The following is a 19,616-nucleotide window of genomic DNA, read 5'->3' as shown; positions in this document are numbered from 1 at the left end:
GTGCAAAAGACATAGAATTAAAGGATTCTTGGCCCAGGAATGTGCGCTTGAGTACCAGAACTGAGCACAGCTCTCAGTCCTTCCTCACCCAAATCCACTCCTGGGTAGCCCAAGCTTTCTCCATTGCAGCAGCATAATTTAACCTGGCATGTGTCAACTTACTGCTGCTGTTGTTATACCATTGTGAATCAGAAATCCTTGGCAATCTACTGCAGATCACCCAGAGACCCTGCCGCAGACATCACCAAAAGTAAGGGGAACGTCCTACCTGCACTCTGTAATTCTAGCATTGGGTGATGTGGCTGCAAATGTTGTCATGTGTGGATGTTTGTTTTGGGTTTTCTTGAACATAACCAGCCCCTGTGACACAATAGCACAGTTCCTGCCTTGTGGGAACACATGGCTTGTCTTGCTTCTGTTGCCTGGAGACGAGAGCTCAGAGAAGCGTGAAGGTTTGACCTCCACCCACAAGTGTCCAAAGGAGAAATCAGGGTCTAGAAGATGGCATGGTGTGTCAAGGAAAGTGAACAGAGGTAGCATCTCACTTCTGATGGATGCCTTCACTATTGGGAGTGGGAGCTGCTATGGAAAACTTGGTCCAGCTGCAGCAACATTAAAGGAATAATTAGCACAACAATGAAAAATGGGTTCTTCATAGGGCTGCGCACGGACCCCCCGCTTCGCTTCAGATGCCGCTTCAGACCTTCCAGAGCAGCCCTGCTTCGCTTCAGACCGATTCGGAACCCATCCGCTTCGCTTCAGATTTGGATCCAAAGCAAGATTTGGATATCCGAATCATTCTGATATGACATTTTCCCATTGACTTGCATTGGAAAATAGAAACAGCCATAACTTTTTCAGTTTTCATGATCAATGCATGAAATTTGGGGTCTATCCACCCCCATGGAAGGGATTCCACCTGCCAAATTTCAGACAGTTTGGCCTAGTAGTTTTTGTGCTAGGCACAGGTGAAATTTCATTTTTTTCAACAAAAACTCTCAAAGCAAAGAGCTGTAACTTGTCACTGTTTCCACAGAACTGCATGAAATTTGGAGACCTGGCAGCCCCCATGGAGGGGATCCAACTTGCCAAAGGTCAGACAGTTTGGCCCAGTAGTTTTTGTGCTATGCACTGGTAAAATGTGTTCTCAGAAATTCAAACCAAAAGTCATAAAGGGATAATCAGAGAAGTTAGGTGTTGAAGCAGAGGAGGCCACTATCCCTAATCTCTGCTGTAGGTTTCTTTGAAGTGCAACACCCCTCTCCCCTTTCCCATTCAGCTTCACAGTGGATGAACTCAGGCTCTCTCTGGATGAATTTGGAATACACATTACCTGGAGCTGGAGTAGTTTTTGTGCTAATGTGCTTTTTTTCAGCACACACAAAATCAATATTTTATATTTATTTATTTGTATGTATGTATGTATGTATGTATGTATATAGCCACACCACACCTGCCAAATTTTAGACAGTTTTAATTTTAAAAAATGATGCAAGTGAACCAAAGGAACTGAGAGTGTAGCAAAGTGCACATCATTATCCAGTTTATGTTTATATTTATATTTATATATGAAGTTGGGGGTCTGGTCAGGCACTGGAAACCTCCACCTTGTGGACCCATACTTCCCCCACCCATCTCTTCCACTACAGAAGGAGATGCTGCTCTTTTGACAAGAGTGCTGCAGCCTGCACCAGCCTCCTCAAACAGTGACCTCCAGGCACTGCGACTTGCCTCCGCACTCTGCTGCCCTACACCAGGATGCACTATCAGGACTGGGGGAGTGCCAGCTTGCCTGCCAGTGCTGCTAGTTCCAGCAGTACCTCGCCCAACTCTGCCCCTGCCCACAAGACCCTGAAGTTGCCTCATATTGGGCTTCCTATGTCACACAACAACATAGTATTATATAATTTAAATAATAGATATTAATGTGGGTGTAGTGCTTTGCCACACACGGTTTGCTTGTCCACAACACAAGCACATGCACACACAGACAGAGAAAGAGACACACACAAGAGCAAAAGAAAAGCAAATACTGAACTACCTACAAGCAGTGGCGGGGGGGACGGGGGGACTATCTATAATCCTAACAGAAGATAAAAGAGTGTTTTCGGGGGGGGTTAGGAAAAGAGATCAAAAATTGGAAGGGAAGAAATACAGGAATTGAGAAGAGCGGCGGTGGTGGTGGTGGAAGGGAGCCAAGAATAAGGTAAGGGAGGGCGGGAGGGCGGGAGGGATGGATAGATAGATAGATAGATAGATAGAATGAAAGTAAGGGTAAGCTAATGGTTGAGAATTGAGAAGGGTGGGGAGGAAGCTAAAGATCGAGGCAAGGCAAGGAAAACTAAAGTAGTTTTTTTTATGGTTTTTAAAATAAACAATCAAGAATAGGATGAAAGGTATTAGAGAAGGGATGTGGGGAGACAAAGAACCAGGCAAGGAAAGGAGGAAACTCAAACTAAGTTCTTTTTAAATGTTTGGTTTTTTAAATAAAGAATCTACACAATAAAAAAAGAGAATAGTTGAATTGGGAAGGAAAAAGAAAGACGAAGCTTCAGTATAAACACACACACCATATAGATCTAGCCAACTCTCTCTTACAATACGTTGTTTCATGGTGCCGCGGTGCTGTTCTGATTCGCTTTGGGTCATGCCAAGGCACCTCCGAAGCAGCCTGCTTCGCTTCATTATTCGGGTTTCGGACAAAAGTGGTGCACAGCCCTAGTTCTTTATTCTGTCTATTTCAGTTGGCTCCAGTGAGCGAATAGAGAGTGGTCATTATGCTAGAACCACAGCAGTTAAAAAAAAAAAAAGTAATAACAGACAAGGATGAAAATTCATAGATAAAAAGTGAAGATGTGGTATAAAATAAACAATATATTGCATTAAAAATGACTGAAATCTAATATCCATCTACCAGTAGGGATGTACGAAAGTCACTTACCTTTTCGCAGCTTGCCTTCGCGGTGGGGGGGAGGTGCTTCGCTTTCCCCCCCGAAGTTCAGACGAAGCGGGGGAGGCTTCCCGCCTCGCCCAGCCAAAATTCAGGCCGGGGGGGGAGGCTTCCCGCCTCGCCTGGCCGAAATTCAGGCCGGGGAGAAGCGCCCCGTCTCCCCGGCCATGAAACAAAAAGTAAAAAAAAAACCCGTGATAGGCTACGTGACGATTTACGTAGCCTATCACGGCTAGATTTCCAAAGTCAGCCGTGGTAGGCTACGTAAATCGTCACGTAGCCTATCATGGGTGACTTTGGAAAAAAAAAAGCGCGTACGCAAATGGCGTCGTACCCTTAATAGCGTGCCCTTATTTTCGCCGTAGTCTACGTAAATCTTTACGTAGACTAGACGTGCCAAAATAAGGAACGCAAATGGCGGCGCCCATGGGCCGCCGCCATTTGCATACGTGTTTGTTTTTTTTTCCAAAGTCACCCGTGATAGGCTACGTGACGATTTACGTAGCCTATCACGGCTGACTTTGGAAATCTAGCCGTGATAGGCTACGTAAATCGTCACGTAGCCTATCACGGGGTCTTTTTTTTTTTTTACTTTTTGTTTCGCAGCCGGGGAGACGGGGTGCTTCTCCCCGGCCTGAATTTCGGCCGGGTGAGGCGGGAAGCCTCCCCCCCCCGGCCTGAATTTCGGCCGGGCGAGGCAGGAAGCCTCCCCCATTCGCCTGAACTTCGGGGGGGAAAGCGAAGCGCCTCCCCCCCACCGCGAAGCCAAGCTGCGAAAAGGTAAGTGACTTTCGTACAACCCTACATTGAAGACCTGGATCTAATGAAGAAATTTTTGGCAGAATGCCACATTTTCTTATCTACCATGGCTGAACTATATTAGAACTTTGAGGCCTCAGTGGACACCCTCTCAAAAAGCGAAGTTATAAATGATGGACTCCCTTCTAAAATAGGTCAAAAAAAGGGCACAGTTAACAAACAGCTTAATAAAGTAAAGAAAAATCGCCAAACTAGGAAGATAGATAAAAGAAAATCTAAAAAAGTTAAAATCTCTAGGAACTCTCTGTTCCTAGAGATCTCTGTTTTTTTGGTAAAAAAACAACAACATTCCAACACTACAATAAAATGGATTTCTGCAAACTTTTCAAATTATTAGATGACCTCCCAAAGTCACCAAAACTTCATCAAAAGCAAAGAAAGAAGCATTATCTAAAAGAGCATCTGCTGCCGCTACGGGATTATCGAAACAACCTTTAACTGAAACCCCCGAGAGCGGGATTCCTAGTGTCGCTCCTTCTGCACAAGATGTAATACAAGATCCATGGCAGCATGAGCTTGTCCTTGGGACAGACGTAAAGATCAAAAACCGAAATGGAACGCACCAAAGAATTAAGCCAAAGATAAATGAAAAATGGTGATTAGTTCTAAGCCGCCAAAAGTTGGTTTTTTCACATTTCCCAAAGCCCAAAGGCGCACTTTCTCAAACAGAACGTAAAATGCACTTCCTTCGGTTGATAAAGTAATTCCGCAGCTCATTAATTTTGATGAGATAGAGTATTTGTTTTATGATTATCGTCATGCCTGCTCTGTGGTGACTTTTAGTTCTTGGCAAGTTTTGAAGAACATATATGCTAAAAAAGAGGATTATCTAAAACTGGAACTCTTTGTGTCTAGATTTTTTGAAACGAATAACATAATGGCTATATACCATAAGGATCCAGGATCATGATTCACCACTCGTAATACTGGGAAGTTAATCTGTTTATAAGATTTTTGGTATCAGGGCCATTCTCTTCACCCAAATACGTCAAATATGTTAGAAGAAGTACACTTAGCCCTTCGAAAGCAGAACGCCCCGGTAAAAGAAGTGTTACTTCTTCACACCCAAGCCCCAGATACAGCTCCACTAGTGGGGGAAGAGCTGCCAGAGATATAACACATAGTCAACTCCATCTTGACCTGCAGTGCAGGGAGGAGGATAAATCTCTATTTCCTCTAAATGAAGAATGTAAATTTGAAGAGGAACTCTTCCCTGAAGAGTGTAAGCTGTTGAAAAGCTTTGATGCCCTTCCGGGATGGGATCAACAGATGGTTTTAATGAGACTATCCTCCTTACAAAAATTATTAGCATCCAAGCATCATCAGGGCATGGGGATTTCTCTGAGTAATCCTCTTCTAGCTGGCCATCCCCCCACAACAAGCAGAAGTGGTCACAAGCAAGAGAGAGACTAATCCATCTAGGAGGTTGTTCATAATGGGAGAATGTAGATCCCCTTCCCCCAATCTCCTGGAGAACAAATGTAGGGAGGAAAAGCCAGAACATTTACAACCTTATCAAGAGGATTTATTCAAACCATGTGATACAGGTATTGCCAACTCTGCCCTTTCAAAGGGTCCAGATTTAGTCCAGCAGGGCTATTTTCAAAACAAACTCCAAAGTGTTGTGGCAGAAGTTAATCCACAGCCTACCCCTTTTGTACCTGCAATAAGAGTTAAAATTACTGCCCATTTACTGACTCCAACTATACTACATGCTGCTCAAAATTGTATAGTTGAAAACCACACCACAGGAGTAGACCCTCTATGTGAATATCACCAACCTGTTCCTAATAAAAGTCCGTCAAAGGGCAGAAACTATAGAAAAGAAGCCACAGACGTTCAGCGTAATAGAGAGATACCTGGTAAACCTGCCCCTAGCATGTCTGCAGAGGTAGAGCAATGCTGACTACCCGCCCAGCCTCGCTCTAGACACCCGGTGTTGATGAAGATTCTCTCCTGGAATGTTGCAGGTTGGACCTCTCAACTAGCAGATGAGAAATTTAAAGAATTGTGCATCCAATTTCAAACCATTCTTATTCAAGAATCCTGGGTCACATTAACAACTTTTCCCTCCCTACCTGGGTATGCTTCCTATTCTTCACCTGCAGTTAAAGTAGAAAATAAAGGGCATCCAAGAGGTGGTCTTGCCACTCTGGTCTCAGTTGACTTTAACCCAATTATATCACCTGGTGATGTAGGCTTTACTAACAATATCATAACCCTCCAAATTGCCAGGACAACTGGTTTAAAAAAATTCCTGATTATTTACTGTCACCCATATAATTTAAAGCACGAGGGATCCCAAATTTGGTCAGATTTAGATCATGTACTTACTTTTTTATTTGACACTAATGTCGGCCCTGTAATTATATTAGCAGGAGATATGAATGCCAGAACTGGGCAAAATAACAACAAGATAGAAGAAAAGATGGGATTAAGCCCTGAAGAGCTCACCCATCTCCCTGTCAGGAACTCTAAAGATTCTGGGATTAATAAAGCTGGCCAATTACTATTTGCCCTTGTTCTTAAATTCCATTTACATATTTGTAATGGGAAGGACGGAGATTATGATACTGATTCATATACATATATTGGACTGAGGGGCAAGAGTGTGTTGGATTTTATGATCCTCTCTCAACCAGCTGCAGCCCTTTTTTTGAACTTCAAGGTTGCCATCAGGCCAGAGAGTGATCATATGCCAATCCAACTCTCTCTCTCTCTCTCTTTGAGCACGGGATCAACTCCCTTACCTACAATACCATCAGAAAATCTGACTGTTCGAGGCGAAAGACGTATACAGTGGCATGGAAAGATCCAGGAAGAGATATCTCAATTCCTGGTGTCCCCTGGAATGCTGTTACTAAGAGATAAACTCTTGACTGCCGGAGATCCCCTGGTAATCTTCAAGAAAATGGTTCAAATGATTAGACCTTTATTAGTCACTTCTAAAGCTATCCATCCACTGAAACCTTCTAATAGAAGTTGGTTTGATGCTCAGTGAATAGCCCAGAAGTGCACTCTAGCAAAGGCCATAAGAAAACTGAGGTGTGAGGACTCTGTAGAAAATTTTACTTGTTTTGAGTTGACTTCTGGCTGGGACCGATGTCGCTCTGGCAGCTTCCCACGGATGTCCATGGGAGCTTTCTCAAACAGCTTTTTAAAAGGTTGAACAACCTTTTCATCTCCCCACTGGAATTGAAAGGGGGGGCAAGGCATGCTCTGGACAACATCTTGGAGAAAAGTAACCCCCATGAGATAGTGGGGGGGCTGGATTCCAGGATTTTCTTCCCAGAGCTTTACCAATGCAAAAAGCTGTACTGAGACTCCTATTTTATAGGAGAAAACAGGGCTGCCGTGTTCCATAATAATATATGCTTTAAGAAATATCAACAACCTCTGAGGGATGATTTAAGAAACGTTAACAATATTCGAAAACATCTGAGGACCTGTAAGATCTGTTTGAGAGAAACATGTCTGTGCCAAGGAGAAGAAGGGAGCTGGCATCTACTCCCCCCGCATCCTCTGTGTCAAAAGTGTCGAAAACAGAAGATATAGGGGAATTATTTATGTTGATAAAGACTTTATCTTCGCAACTTACGGAACAAGTCAAAAGGTTGGATTTAATCCAAAATTCCATCACCGCCCTGCAAGGAGCTGTAGATTTAATTAATGCGTCACAGCAAAAAATGGAGACGAAAATTAATGAGCTTGAAGACCAAGGGGCAGGAAATGAAACTATGACACAAATGTGTTTTAAGAATATCTCTGATAGAATCTCTCAACTGGAGGCCTTCACGAAAAGATCCAATGTACGTATTATTGGGATTAAAAATCTGCCTAATGATGTAAAATTGCCTATTTTTGTGGATAAACTTTTGCATGAGATACTCCCTATTCCATCTGATTATTTACTTGATATTGAGCAGGCATTTCGTGTGCCAAATGCTAAAGGGACTGATTACACGATCATAGCTCAATTTGCAAAAGTCTCCACAAAGAATTATATCCCGCGTTTGGCAAGGGAGGCTGGAAGCCTTTCCTGGAAACAAGATAAAGTTATGTTATTTCCAGACTACATCAAAGAGGTGGCGAACAAAAGAAGGCAATTTATCAAAGCAAAGAATATGGCAAAACAAATGAACTTACAATATTACTTAAAATATCCTGCTACACTTTGTATTGTGTCTGAAGGTCAGATGAAGAAGTTTCTAAATCATGAAATGGCGGAGGCATGGCTTAACGTAAAAATGTGTGAGAATTCTGTCACAACCCCATGAACTGGAATCTTTATACAAGCTTTGTTAACTGTTTGTGTTTAGTCTACATGATCCAGGCTAATTCAGAAGATCAATGATTATATTTATATTGGTTTACTCTCTTTCATCTTTTTTTTTCTTGCTTTATTTTTTATTTTAAAATAGATAATATATCTAGTATAAAATATATTACTGATGATTGAAGGTATATATTAAGTTTTATTATAATGCTATTTTATTATTATTATTATTATTATTACTACTACAACTACTACTACTACTAATATAGGCTTTTGGGAATGAATTGTAGACCTGTTTCTTTGATATAAGATTGATGATATGATATAGAAATGTAAGTTTGTTATTAAACTTTAATATTGTTCAGGTTATAGATATAGTTTTTAAAATAGAATGGCATTGGAGGCCAGGGGGTGTTGGAGTTTAAACTCAATTCTTTAAGGGGGAGGGAGAGGGGGAGGGAAGGGGAGAGATTTTTTTTCCTTCACTTCCTTTCCTCCTCCCTTTCCCCTTTTTTCCCTCTTTTTTCTTCTCTCTTTGTTATTGTGGTGTCCTCATCAGAATATTGTACTGTTGGGAGACTGAAGTATTGATTAGGTTGTTGGTAATTTTGGTATTGTTTATTTCATTTATAAAAATAAAATAAATAAAAATATATTTTAAAAAAGAGAAAATTTTACTTGTTTTATATTTCTCCGAAGAAAATATAAAAATGTATTGTGCTCAAAAAAGAATGAATACATGCGCAAATCATGGGTGGAATTGGGCCTGGTGGCTATGGAAAGGGACTCATCCTGATTTGGTGCTTTGGTAACCAAAGGGCTCCGTGGTTTTAGTGGCCCCGTCAACAATCAAATTGCATCGATGCAGAGGCACACCTATTTTTCTGCACTCCACAGTCACTCCTCACCTTGGCCTGCTACAGCCCTACTGTATAATACGAAACTCACGTTGCCCCTCATTGCCTTGAATGGGGTCCAGTTACTCCAGATGAGATAAAAGGCTTAATCAACTCCCTCCCTATAAAAAAAGTGCCCGGTGAGGATGTGCTCCCTGGAGAACTGCTCAGAGCAAATTCTGATTGGTGGTGTCCAGTCCTCGCCACCATATTCACTTTTATACATTCTCATGGGAGAGCTCCTCAGGGCTGGGGGGAGTATCGCAGTCCCAATTCATAAGAAAGGCCCTAAGTCCGATCCAAAGAACTTTAGACCAATGAGCCTGCTAAGCACCATCTCTAAATTATACACCCAATATCTACGACGCAGACTAGAGTCTTGGGCTGCTGGAAACTCAGTCACTGCTGAGCAACAGGCAGGATTCCGAAAGGGAAAGTCCACAACAGACCACTGCTTTGTTCTTCACCGTCTCATTCAAAAATACTCTCAACATGGCAGGAAAGAACGATTCGCCGCTTTTGTGGACTTCGGCTCAGCTTTTGATCTCATTGACAGACGTCGCCTATGGGAAAAGTTATCTCCCACAAATATTGACAGAAGGCTGCTCCGTTTAATTAAAATGCTCCGCTCCAATACCTCCCTCAGGGTCAGACTTGGGGCAAACGGCCTGCTTTCAGGAGACATCCTGACCGAAGGAGGTGTACGTCAAGGCTGCCTTTTGGCTCCCTTCCTGTTCAATTTTTATATAAACAATATTGTTCAAGGACTGAGCGGCTTGGAATTCTTTCCTGCCACAATTCTGGATGTAAAACTCTCAGTCCTTCCGTGTGCTGATGACATTGTCATATTTTCAACTGTACTAATTGGAATGTGGAGACCTACTGACCGGACTGAACAAGTTCTGTACAAATGAACATCTAATAATCAATCATTCCAAAACTGAAGTGGTAGTTTTGGGAGATAAGAAAAAAACACATACTGGGAAACTGGATAATAAACCCGTTGACGAACAGCACCGTTCTAAATATCTAGGACTTGGGCTGAATGCTCTTCTTTCATGGAGATGCCACTTGGAGGCTGCTAGGTGGAAGACCTCCCACTCCATATATCCTCTGATGCGTTTCTTTAAATCTCAAGGGGGAGCCTGGTTACACCAGCAGTTGAGATATTTCTGGGGAAGATACTGCCCCAATTGCTGTATGGTGCGGAGATCTGGGGATATACAGACGTCTATATCCCAGGGGTGGTGCAGAACTCCTTCATGAGATCCCTTCTAGCTGTGCCCCAAGCTACACCAGCCCCCATGTTGCGGGCAGAGACAGGGATGCTCTCTGTTGACACACAGGGCATGCTGCCCTTGCTCCGCGCTGGCTGAAGGTGTCGTGCAGGCGTGACTGCCGCTCACCTAAAACGTGGCTTCCAGAACAACTGCAAACAGCAGCACAGCATTCTTGGGTAAAATCTGTAAGACACATTTTATATAACTGTGGGATTAGTGCAGATGTCTTGCCCTCCTCTAACACTGACAGCGTAAAGCAGCTCTACAAGGGAAGGATTTCCCTATATGCACAACGTTCTAATATGTCATACTCCACCTGGTATCCCCTGCATAAAGCAACGTATGGCATGGAGCGCTACTTCACTCTGCTCACTGTTGCTCCCCTGAGAAAACCATTGCAGCCCTGAGAGTACAGAGCACGCCCCCGCCCTCCGCTTCCCTGGATGGGAGGTTTTAAAAAGTCGTATGCCATCTACGACTCTGTGTGTGTGAGTCCGGTGAGGTTGGGGATACTGATCACTATCTCCTCCGTTGCCCCCTCTGGAATTCCTCCAGTATACCCTTAATTCTTGGGAAAATAGATCCCCTATGGAACAAGTGTGCTCTTTGCTGGCAGGTAACCATGATTATATTACGCAACAGGTTGCCAAATTTGCTTGTGCTGCCAGGAAGCTGAGGGCAAGGCGTTTAACTGCTCTTGCCAGCCAACCTTAGGGGAAGGCTTGTGCCTACGGTATTGCCCGGGGGGAAGTCTCACTTTCTTGTTTTATTATAAATATTTTAATTCTCCTCCTTTGTATTCTCACTGTGATGTATTTTATCCGTTTTTTTCTTCTTCTTCCTTTTTTTGGGTCTCTTACTCATGTATTTTACTTGTTATTTTAACTTGAAATTGAGATGGCCTTTGGCTTTAAATAAGAAAGATTTATACCAATAATATGTATTATAAGAAGTCAGTTACAATTAAAGCAAGAAGTTGAACATATTTAGAATACATCCCCCCCCCCCAAAGTAAGGGTTAGACTTAGAAATCTTAGAGAATGATAGATAAATAAATGATAACTTTAATCACAGATACAAGAGCGAGAGAATCCATCAAAACACTGTGAACCATTGACAGAGCAATCTATCCAGGAAGTTGTTTAAAACTACCCAGCACTCATATCTCTCCAACACATCCTTCCTTAGCTCAAAAGCTAGTCTACCTTACTCTAGTTGCTCTTTGGCCAATTCTGCATATGTGCAGGATTGCAGCCCAAATATTCTTAGAACAGAACCAAACATGTTTATCAACCTACCGTGATGCATAGAGGATTCTAAGATGCAGGTGAGACTATAATCCACAAGGGTTAAGAGAAATTAGGAAAACGTCAAGAAATCTTATAAGAATAAAAATAGTCTCAAAAATTCAAAATAAAATAAAACTTGGAAAAATAAACAAATATGGAGAAAAAAAATACAACTTTAGCAAAGGTGAGGAGCTCCTCTTGATATTCAGGAACCAAAAGAAGCTGAAAGCAACAAGCTGGTGTCCCTTCCCCCTCTGGGGGGAATAAGGCACGTTTTAAACCCAAAAATCCACAGGCAGGCAAACAGCGAACCAACAAGTAACTGCCTTTATGTACTCCTCCCTCATATAAAACCTCTTCACAGCTCAAATTCTTCCTGCAGCTCCATTGGTTACAGCCTAGTTCTGTATTGATTAATTTCTAGACCCAGAGCTGTCTTTGTTCTTTTTAACTGCAGCCTATCCTCCAAACTTCCATATCAGAAACCTAGAATTGCAAATATTTGCACTCCAAACTTCCTCCCAAGTGTAGGGAGGAAACTTCTTCCAAGTGAACAAACAGCTTGTCAGTCACCATAAATCCGTCCTCTTAGAATTGAAACAGAGACCACAAGAAGGCTTTCGCTTTAAAATATGAGGAGGGCTCTGGATAGGGGTGAATGCTCCTTCCTTGTTCTCCTCGACCTCTCAGCGGCTTTTGATATCGTTGACCACGGTATCCTCCTGGACCGCCTGGAGGGGATGGGCATTGGGGACACCGTATTGCGGTGGTTCCGGTCCTTCCTCTCTGGCAGGTACCAGAGGGTAGCACTGGGAGAGGAGGTTTCGGACCCGTGGCCACTCACTTGTGTGGTGCCACAGGGTTCCATCCTCTCCCCGATGCTGTTTAACATCTATGTGAAGCCGCTGGGGGCTATCATCAGGAGGTTTCGGGTGCGGTGTCATCAATATGCAGATGACACGCAGCTCTACCTCTCATTCAAATCTTCACCAAGGTTGGCCGTAGAATCCCTGTCCAAATGTCTGGAGACGGTGAGTGGCTGGATGGGGAGGAATAAGCTGAAGCTCAACCCTGACAAGACCGAGGTACTTTTGGTGGGAGACAAGAGGAGGCTGGGGGATGTTGACCTGGTGTTGAATGGGGTACGGCTACCCTTGAAAGACCAGGTCCGCAGCCTGGGGGTCATTTTGGACTCCCAGCTGTCCATGGAGGCTCAGATGTCAGCTGTGAGCCGGACAGCGCTGTATCAACTCCATCTGATACGGCGGCTGCGCCCCTTCCTTCCCGACCATCTGCTCCCATCGGTAGTACATGCCCTGGTCTCCTCTCATTTAGACTACTGTAATGCGCTCTACGTGGGGTTACCCCTGAAGACGGTTCGGAAACTGCAGCTGGTACAGAACGCGGCGGCTCGCCTGATTAAAGGCAGCCGCCGGCGAGATCACATCACTCCAGTGCTGAAGGGGTTGCACTGGTTACCAGTTGTTTTCCAGGCCAAATTCAAGGTGTTGGTTTTGACCTTTAAAACCCTATATGGTTCCAGCCCAGCCTATCTTAAGGAGCGCCTCCAGCAGCACCAGACAGGCCGCTTAACAAGATCAGCCTCGGATGGCCTTCTCTCTGTCCCATCAGCCAGGACAGCTAGACTGGTGGGGACGAGGGAGAGGGCCTTTTCTGTGGTGGCCCCCACTCTGTGGAACTCCCTCCCTAGGGAACTCCGTCATGCCCCCTCTTTAATGAGCTTCCGTCATGCATTAAAAACGTTGTTCAGGCAGGCAATTGGGGTGGGTTAGGGTATTTTAGAAAATGTTTTTATTGTAGAATTTTATTGTTTTAAACTGTTTTTATTGTATGTTGTACATCGCCCAGAGTGGCTGGGTGACCAGCCAGATGGGCAATTAATAAATTTAATAATAAATAAATAAATAAAGTGAAATTAATAATAAAATTAAAACTATTCTGTAGTGTAATGCTACATCAGGAAAACAAATAAGTCCAATGCTAGTTCACAAGAATTTAAAAATAAAAGAGGAGAAATTAGAATAAAAAGATTGTTATTAAAACCTTAGATCACTGAATGGCCATTGAAATGCATTGGTTCATTCCCAACGGCCATAGGAAATCACTGGAAGGTTTTAGGGATCGTCTTAGAATCATAGAATAGTAGGGTTGGAAGGGGCCTACAAGACCCTTAAGTCCAACCCCCTGCTCAATGCAGGAATCCAAGTCAGAGCATCCCTGACAGGTGGCTGTCTAGCCTCGTCTTGAACGCCTCCAGTGTGGGAGAGCCCACCACCTCCCTAGGGAATGGGTTCCACTGTTGTACTGCTCTGTCAGGAAGTTTTTCCTGATGTTCAGCCGGAATCTGGCTTCCTGTCACTTGAGCCCATTCTTCCATGTCCTGTACTCTGGGGTGATTGAGAAGAGATCCTGGCCTTCCTCTCTGTGACAACCTTTCAAGTACTTGAGGAGCGCTATCCTATCTCCCTTCAGTCTTCTCTTCTCAAGGCTAAACATGCCCAGTTCTTTCAGTCTCTCTTCATAGGGTTTTGTTTCCAGTCCCTTGCTCATCTTCGTTGCCCTCCTCTGAACCCTCTCCAGCTTGTCTGCATCCTTCTTAAAGTCTGGTGCCCAGAACTGGACACAGTACTCCAGGTGCGGCCTAACCAGTGCTGAGTAGAAGGGAACTAGGGCTTCCCGGGATTTGGAAGCTATGCTTCTATTAATGCAGCCCAAAATAGCATTGGCCTTTTTTGCAGCCACATCATATTGTTGGCTCATATTCAGCTTGTGATCTACCACAATTCCAAGATCCTTCTCGCTTGTACTGTTGTTGAGCCATGTATCCCCCATCTTGTAACTGTGCATTTGGTTTCTTTTTCCTAGGTGCAGAACTTGGCATTTCTCCCTATTAAGTTTCATTCTCTTGTTTTCTGTCCAGCACTCCTGTCTATCAAGATCACCTTGAATTTTGTTTCTGTCTTCCAAAGTATTAGCTATCTTACTAACAGAGTAGTTTAAGGAAACAACTGCTATGACCCCCAGCACAGCAGTTTCTAAGGATCCTCTCCAAATACACGAAGAAATTGGAATACAATAAACAGAAGGTCACTGCAGTCTCACATATTGTTCTGTAAGCACCAGTTTCAAATGGCCTAGACGTGTGGGATAGGGGTTGAAAAATTGCCTAGGATTATTTCCATGCTTACAGATGCCCCCACCCTACCCCCTTCACCCAGCAACCTCCCCTTAGAACTGGCCTGTACTTCTGAATGGCTATAGCCATCTGGAGGGAGGGCCCATTCCAATGGGGCATGCATCACATCTGGGATCTTGGGATGTTTGGGGGGTTTGCCCTCTATCACCTGAGAGCAATTTGGGGGCTCATGCTCTTTTCTGTGGAGCTGCTCATCTCAGTCCAATGCATTCTGATGGCCATTACAAAGGACACCTAGAACTTATGGCCATGTGGAAGGACGGGCCATTCCTATGGAGCAGGCTTCAAATAGTGACTCTTGTGGACTTTGGGGGGTATGTACAGTGTCACCTGTGAGCAGTTTGGGGGCAGTTCCCCAGGGTAGGACAGTCAGAGTCTTATTCAGGCCCTCCCAGACCCGGGCCCACAGCCCTGCCATCCTCTTCTGGCTGGGAGAATGAGTCCCCAGCAGAACCTCCATCTCCCCAGCCTTGCAGAAGTCTCAGGCTACAAAATCAGGTAAGTGCCCTTTAACAATCCAGTCAGCTCCAACAATCCACATTACAGGTCTTGTCAGCCTATATAAGCCTTCAGTTGGCTTTAGCTCCCTGCTGAGACAGCATCGTCCTATTGCCCTAGTAGGAGAGAGTTACAGTCAGCAGGACCCACTTGGGGCTATCCAAAATCCTACTTCTTTCCTGCCTGGATTTTGCTACCAGCTTCCCCTGTGAGCCTGAAGGAACCACAGAACTAGATAGCACGCCGTTCCACACAGCAGCCAATCAAATGCCTAGGGGAAACCCATAATCAGGATGTGAAAGCAACAGCTATCCCCCAGCATATGATATTCAGAGGTAGACTGCCTATTGACTGGAGGCTCTGTTCTTAACTATCATAACCAATCATTACCTAAGAAGAGTCCTGATGTATCAGATGAAAGGTCCATCAAGTCCATCCTCCTTCCCACAGTGGCCAATTAGAGCAAACATCTCTTTTAAGCTTCAGTTGCTGGAGTTTTATTGGGTTTTATTGTAACTTCTTATATTGCCTTTTGGAATCAACACGGCTCCTCCAAAGGCAAGTCCCGTCTTGCTAACCTTTTAGAGTTGGTTATGGACAGGGGTCATATGGACAGGGGTGATCCTGCAGACCTTGTTTACTTGAACTTTCAAAGGCGTTTTCTCATGTCCTCCACCAAAGGCTCCTTAGCAAACTTAGTAGGCATGGAATTAATAGGAAAGGTCCTCTTCTGAATTGGTCAGTTGTTAAAGAACAGAAAGCAGAGAGCAGGAAATGGACCATCCTTGCAAGGAAGGGGTATAAACAGAGGGGTTTCCCCAAGGATCCCTATTGGGTCTGGTGCTTTCTAACTTGTTCAGAAATTATCTGGAGTTAGGGGTGAGCACAGCCAGGTTTGCTGACAACACTACATTATTTAGAACGGTTAAAACAACAAGGGACTGTGAAAAGCCCCAAAAGGATCTCTCCAAACTGGGAGAGTAGGCATCAAAAATGGCAAATGTGATGCTGTGTAAGTATAAAGTGATATTGAGGGGAGGGGAATCCCACTATCACATTTCCAGTGATATGGTCTGAGTTGGCGATGACTGATCAAGAAAGAGATCTTGGGGCTGTGGTGGATAGTTCAATGCAAATGATGAACCATGTATACAGCAGCTGTGAAAGAGGCAAGTTCTATGTTGGGGATCAATGGGTATAAAAAAATAATAGAATAAAACAATGGAAAAAAATAAAGTGAATGAAAAATAGCAAACCCTTTCTCATGGGGGAGGGGCAGAAAAAGTCATGTGGGGGGTATTTTTTACAATCCACGCAGAGCTTCAAACTGGAGGGGTGTTTTGGCTCAATTTTCAGTGTTGGGTTGGGGGGCAGCAGGGGTCGCGCTGGCCCTGCTCTCCTCCCGCTCTGCCCCACATGTCAGCAGGGGACCAGAAGCAGCTCCACTCAAACCGCACGGAGTGATAACAGGCCTTGGCCAAGAGGGTGGGCATCACTGAAGCTTTGCACATATCAACATTTGAAATGGATTTGCGGGGAGCTCCTGAGGCGGAAAACATTAAGAGAAATGTCAGTGAGCCATCTAATAAGACGGGGGAAATTTCTGTGGAGGATTTCATTCACCCAGTTGGCTGAAATGGAGATAGATGTCACACCAGCTGACAATTGGTAACTGGTAAATTGTTGGTGAGGGTCTTCTGCAGACGTCTTCTTTAAAAACGCCGCGTGTTTCCAAATCCCATCCCGCTGCGACACAGAATAAGAACAGTTTCCGCGCCTTGTCCACCCAAAGCCCACTAGAAGCATCCCGACTGGTGGCTCTCGAGTCTGCGGCTGCGCTACAGGCCGCAACACCTTTTTCTTTGTTCTCTGGACCTAAACTCTCAGTGACGGCTGACGCTCTCAACTCTCTGATCAACAAACCCTGAATCTGATTTTTCCAAATTCTACACCATTTTTTTTTATCCGCAATTTCCATTTTAAGAGTCAGGTTTGGACGTCACATGAAACACAAGCTACACGCCTGCTATTTTGGCGACGTCGAGGCACTTCCGCTGAGCCAAAGCAGACACTGCGCTGCTTCCTCTGCGCCCCGCCAGTCCAACGAATCGCGAACCCGGGGCCCCGCGCGGGCGGCGCTGCGCCAGGGGCGCGCGCGTCTGATCCGCGCAGGTGACTCTCGAGCGCAAGAGCCCCCGGCCCCGCCCCGCCCCGCCCAGCGCGTCGCCGTCCCGACGCCCTGGCTCTCTTGCCCCGTCGCCCGATCACGCTGCCCAGGGCCTTTTCCCGGCAAGCCGCGACCCCCCGCCCTGCCCGAGGGACACGGCGTCACGCAGGCGGGAGGGGTTCAGGCCTGGGCCCGCGCGGACGGAGGCGGAGCCCTGCCCCGCCCCGCGGAGCCCCAGCGGCGCGCCCGGGCCCCCCGCTCCGCTCGCCGCCCTGCCGGCGCTGCCCTTCGCGCTGGCCCCAGCATGACTCTGCTTGAGCAGCAGCGCGAAGTCCCCACGCGCCACGCAGCCGAGGCGGGCCGGGGCCTCGCCCCTCGCCCGCCCGCCCCGCCCCGCCCCGCCCCGCCGGGCGTTCCGCTGGCGTCGCCCTCGCCACGAGGCTGCGTGGAACGGGCCGAGCGCCCTGGCCCGCCGGCGGCGCCTCGGAGCTGCGGGAGGCGCCCCGAGGGCTCCGTCCGCGCACGCACGCTGGTGCCCGCCGGGCTCGGCAGAGGGGCCCTGCTGGGCGCCCGCTTGCGAGAGGAGGCCTCCCTGCCGGTGGCCCTTCGGGTCTCCGCAGGCTACGGGCTCTCCCGGAGATCCCCCTCCGTCATTCAAGGCCCTGAACAGAGAGGAGGGAAGGACACGAAGTCCGCGGGTCGGGAGGGCGGGGCCCCTCCCCCTCTCTTTGCGAAGCCCCGGGCGGCCTCAGCTCTTGCGGGGGGCCCTTCCTCCTGGAGCAGCCTGGGCCCCGCGGTCGTCGAATGAGGCGCTCCTGCTGGCTCTGCAAGGGCCTGCGGCCCACGTGGAGCCCGCTCCGAGCAGGGCCTTCAGCGTATTGGCTCCCTCTCTGTGGAGCTTCCCGCCTGTCGATGTCAGGCAGGCACCAACGTCGTTTTGTTTTCGGCGCTTGCTGAAGACATGCTGATTTAAACAAGTCCTCCTTGGCTGACCACGGGTTTGGGGTTTTGGCACAATCTAATTTTAATGTGATTTCAGTCTGATCCGAGTTTCTTTTCATTGTCAGATATAGCACAGAATATAAATTCTGTAAATAAATTTCGCTGCTCTGCTAACTAGGGGAGCTGCAGGGTGGAAAAGACGGGGCAGCAGCTGTGCTGGGCCCACTGCAGCTCCTTTGCTCCTGCCTCTCTTCTAGCTGGCTAGCGAGCCAGGATGGCCTCGTGCTCGCCCACGTCTTCTGCCCCACTTGCCTCAAAAGGCTCCAGCCTGACGGTCCCCCCATTCCTCTCCTTCCTCAGTGATGGTTGCCAGTGTTTTTTCACTGGCCCTGCTGCCGTGCCCTGAAGAGCAAGCAGCCTGCCAGGCCCACAGATCCCTTTCCTGGCATGCAGGTGGCGAAAGCCTGAGCAGCAGGATCTGTGTACGTCAGGCGGGCTGCCTTTACAGGCACAGGACGACAGGGCCAGTCAAGGAGGGGACATGCTCCATTTGGCCGTCTGGCAAGAGCTGTAGGAAAGGCGACCTGTGGCCCTCGCATGTTCAGCTCTGCCACTGCCACGATCCCTCACCACTGGCTGGCCAGTAGGGTCGCCGGTGTCAAGGGTGGGCCTGGTCGGGCACCTGCCAAGGGCCCCCTGGCAAGGCCCTGGAGTTGCTCCTCTGCTTCACCCGCGCCACCTGCTTGCTCGCCTGCCTCTCGCTCTGGCCCAGGCAAGGGTTGTCATGGTTGTCGTGCTTTTTCCCCAAGGGAGCATCTCCTTTGCCCAGCCTGTGATATCCTGTCCTGATCGACCTCTAGACTTTAATCCCTTCTGCGTGCGCTTGGATTGCCTTGGGTTTGGGCTGCTGATTAACGTCCCATCAATCATTGACTGGCCCTGGTTATTACACAGCAGTTTCAGAGGAGGTGGCGAGGTCTGGGGTCAGGCACCAGCTTTGAAGGGGCATCTCCAGCGAGAAGCGGCTCCTGGGGCGGGGCGGGGGGAGGCCGTTCTCTGTTTGAGATGCTGCTACTCGGAGTAGCCCGTGCGGGGAGAGGCACCCATGGTTTGCTGGGTCAGCTTCAGCTGTGCGTGGCACAAAAGGGCCCATAAGGCAGAGGGACCATCCTGGAGCCCAGGTCTGGGGCAGGGTGTGACAGCTGCTCCGAGGGGCTCTGCCCTTCGGCCTCCCAAATTTGGATGGCAAGAAAAGCTGCTGGGCATATTCTGCTCCACGCTC

The 19,616-nt window shown here is 46.8% G+C and overlaps 1 protein-coding gene across 5 annotated transcripts in view; it reads right to left on the bottom strand.

Moving 5' to 3' along the window:
• Window positions 1–12,006, bottom strand: part of TYMP (thymidine phosphorylase) — a 52,407-nt gene extending 40,401 nt beyond the window's left edge. For 2 of the 5 annotated variants that reach the window (XM_084808895.1, XM_084808897.1), the window contains exons 1-2: window positions 11,520–11,859; window positions 10,348–10,404 (exon numbers count right to left, since the gene is read on the bottom strand). Coding sequence is in view for 1 of the 5 variants with exons in the window: in XM_084808896.1 (XP_084665022.1) it covers window positions 11,520–11,529 (10 nt within the window). In the remaining 4 variants the exon portion in view is untranslated. Of the gene's footprint in view, window positions 1–10,347; window positions 10,405–11,519 lie in introns of all 5 variants that reach the window. The other 3 variants (XM_084808899.1, XM_084808896.1, XM_084808893.1) reach the window with 3 other exon arrangements.
• Window positions 12,007–19,616: the final 7,610 nt, after the last annotated feature.

Source organism: Heloderma suspectum, chromosome 7 (genome assembly GCF_057233095.1).
Source record: "Heloderma suspectum isolate Gila_16-S chromosome 7, 16-S_ref, whole genome shotgun sequence".
NCBI lineage: Eukaryota > Metazoa > Chordata > Lepidosauria > Squamata > Helodermatidae > Heloderma > Heloderma suspectum.
The sequence above is the reverse complement of the archived record's forward strand: the minus strand, read 5'-3'. Positions and strand labels throughout refer to the sequence as shown.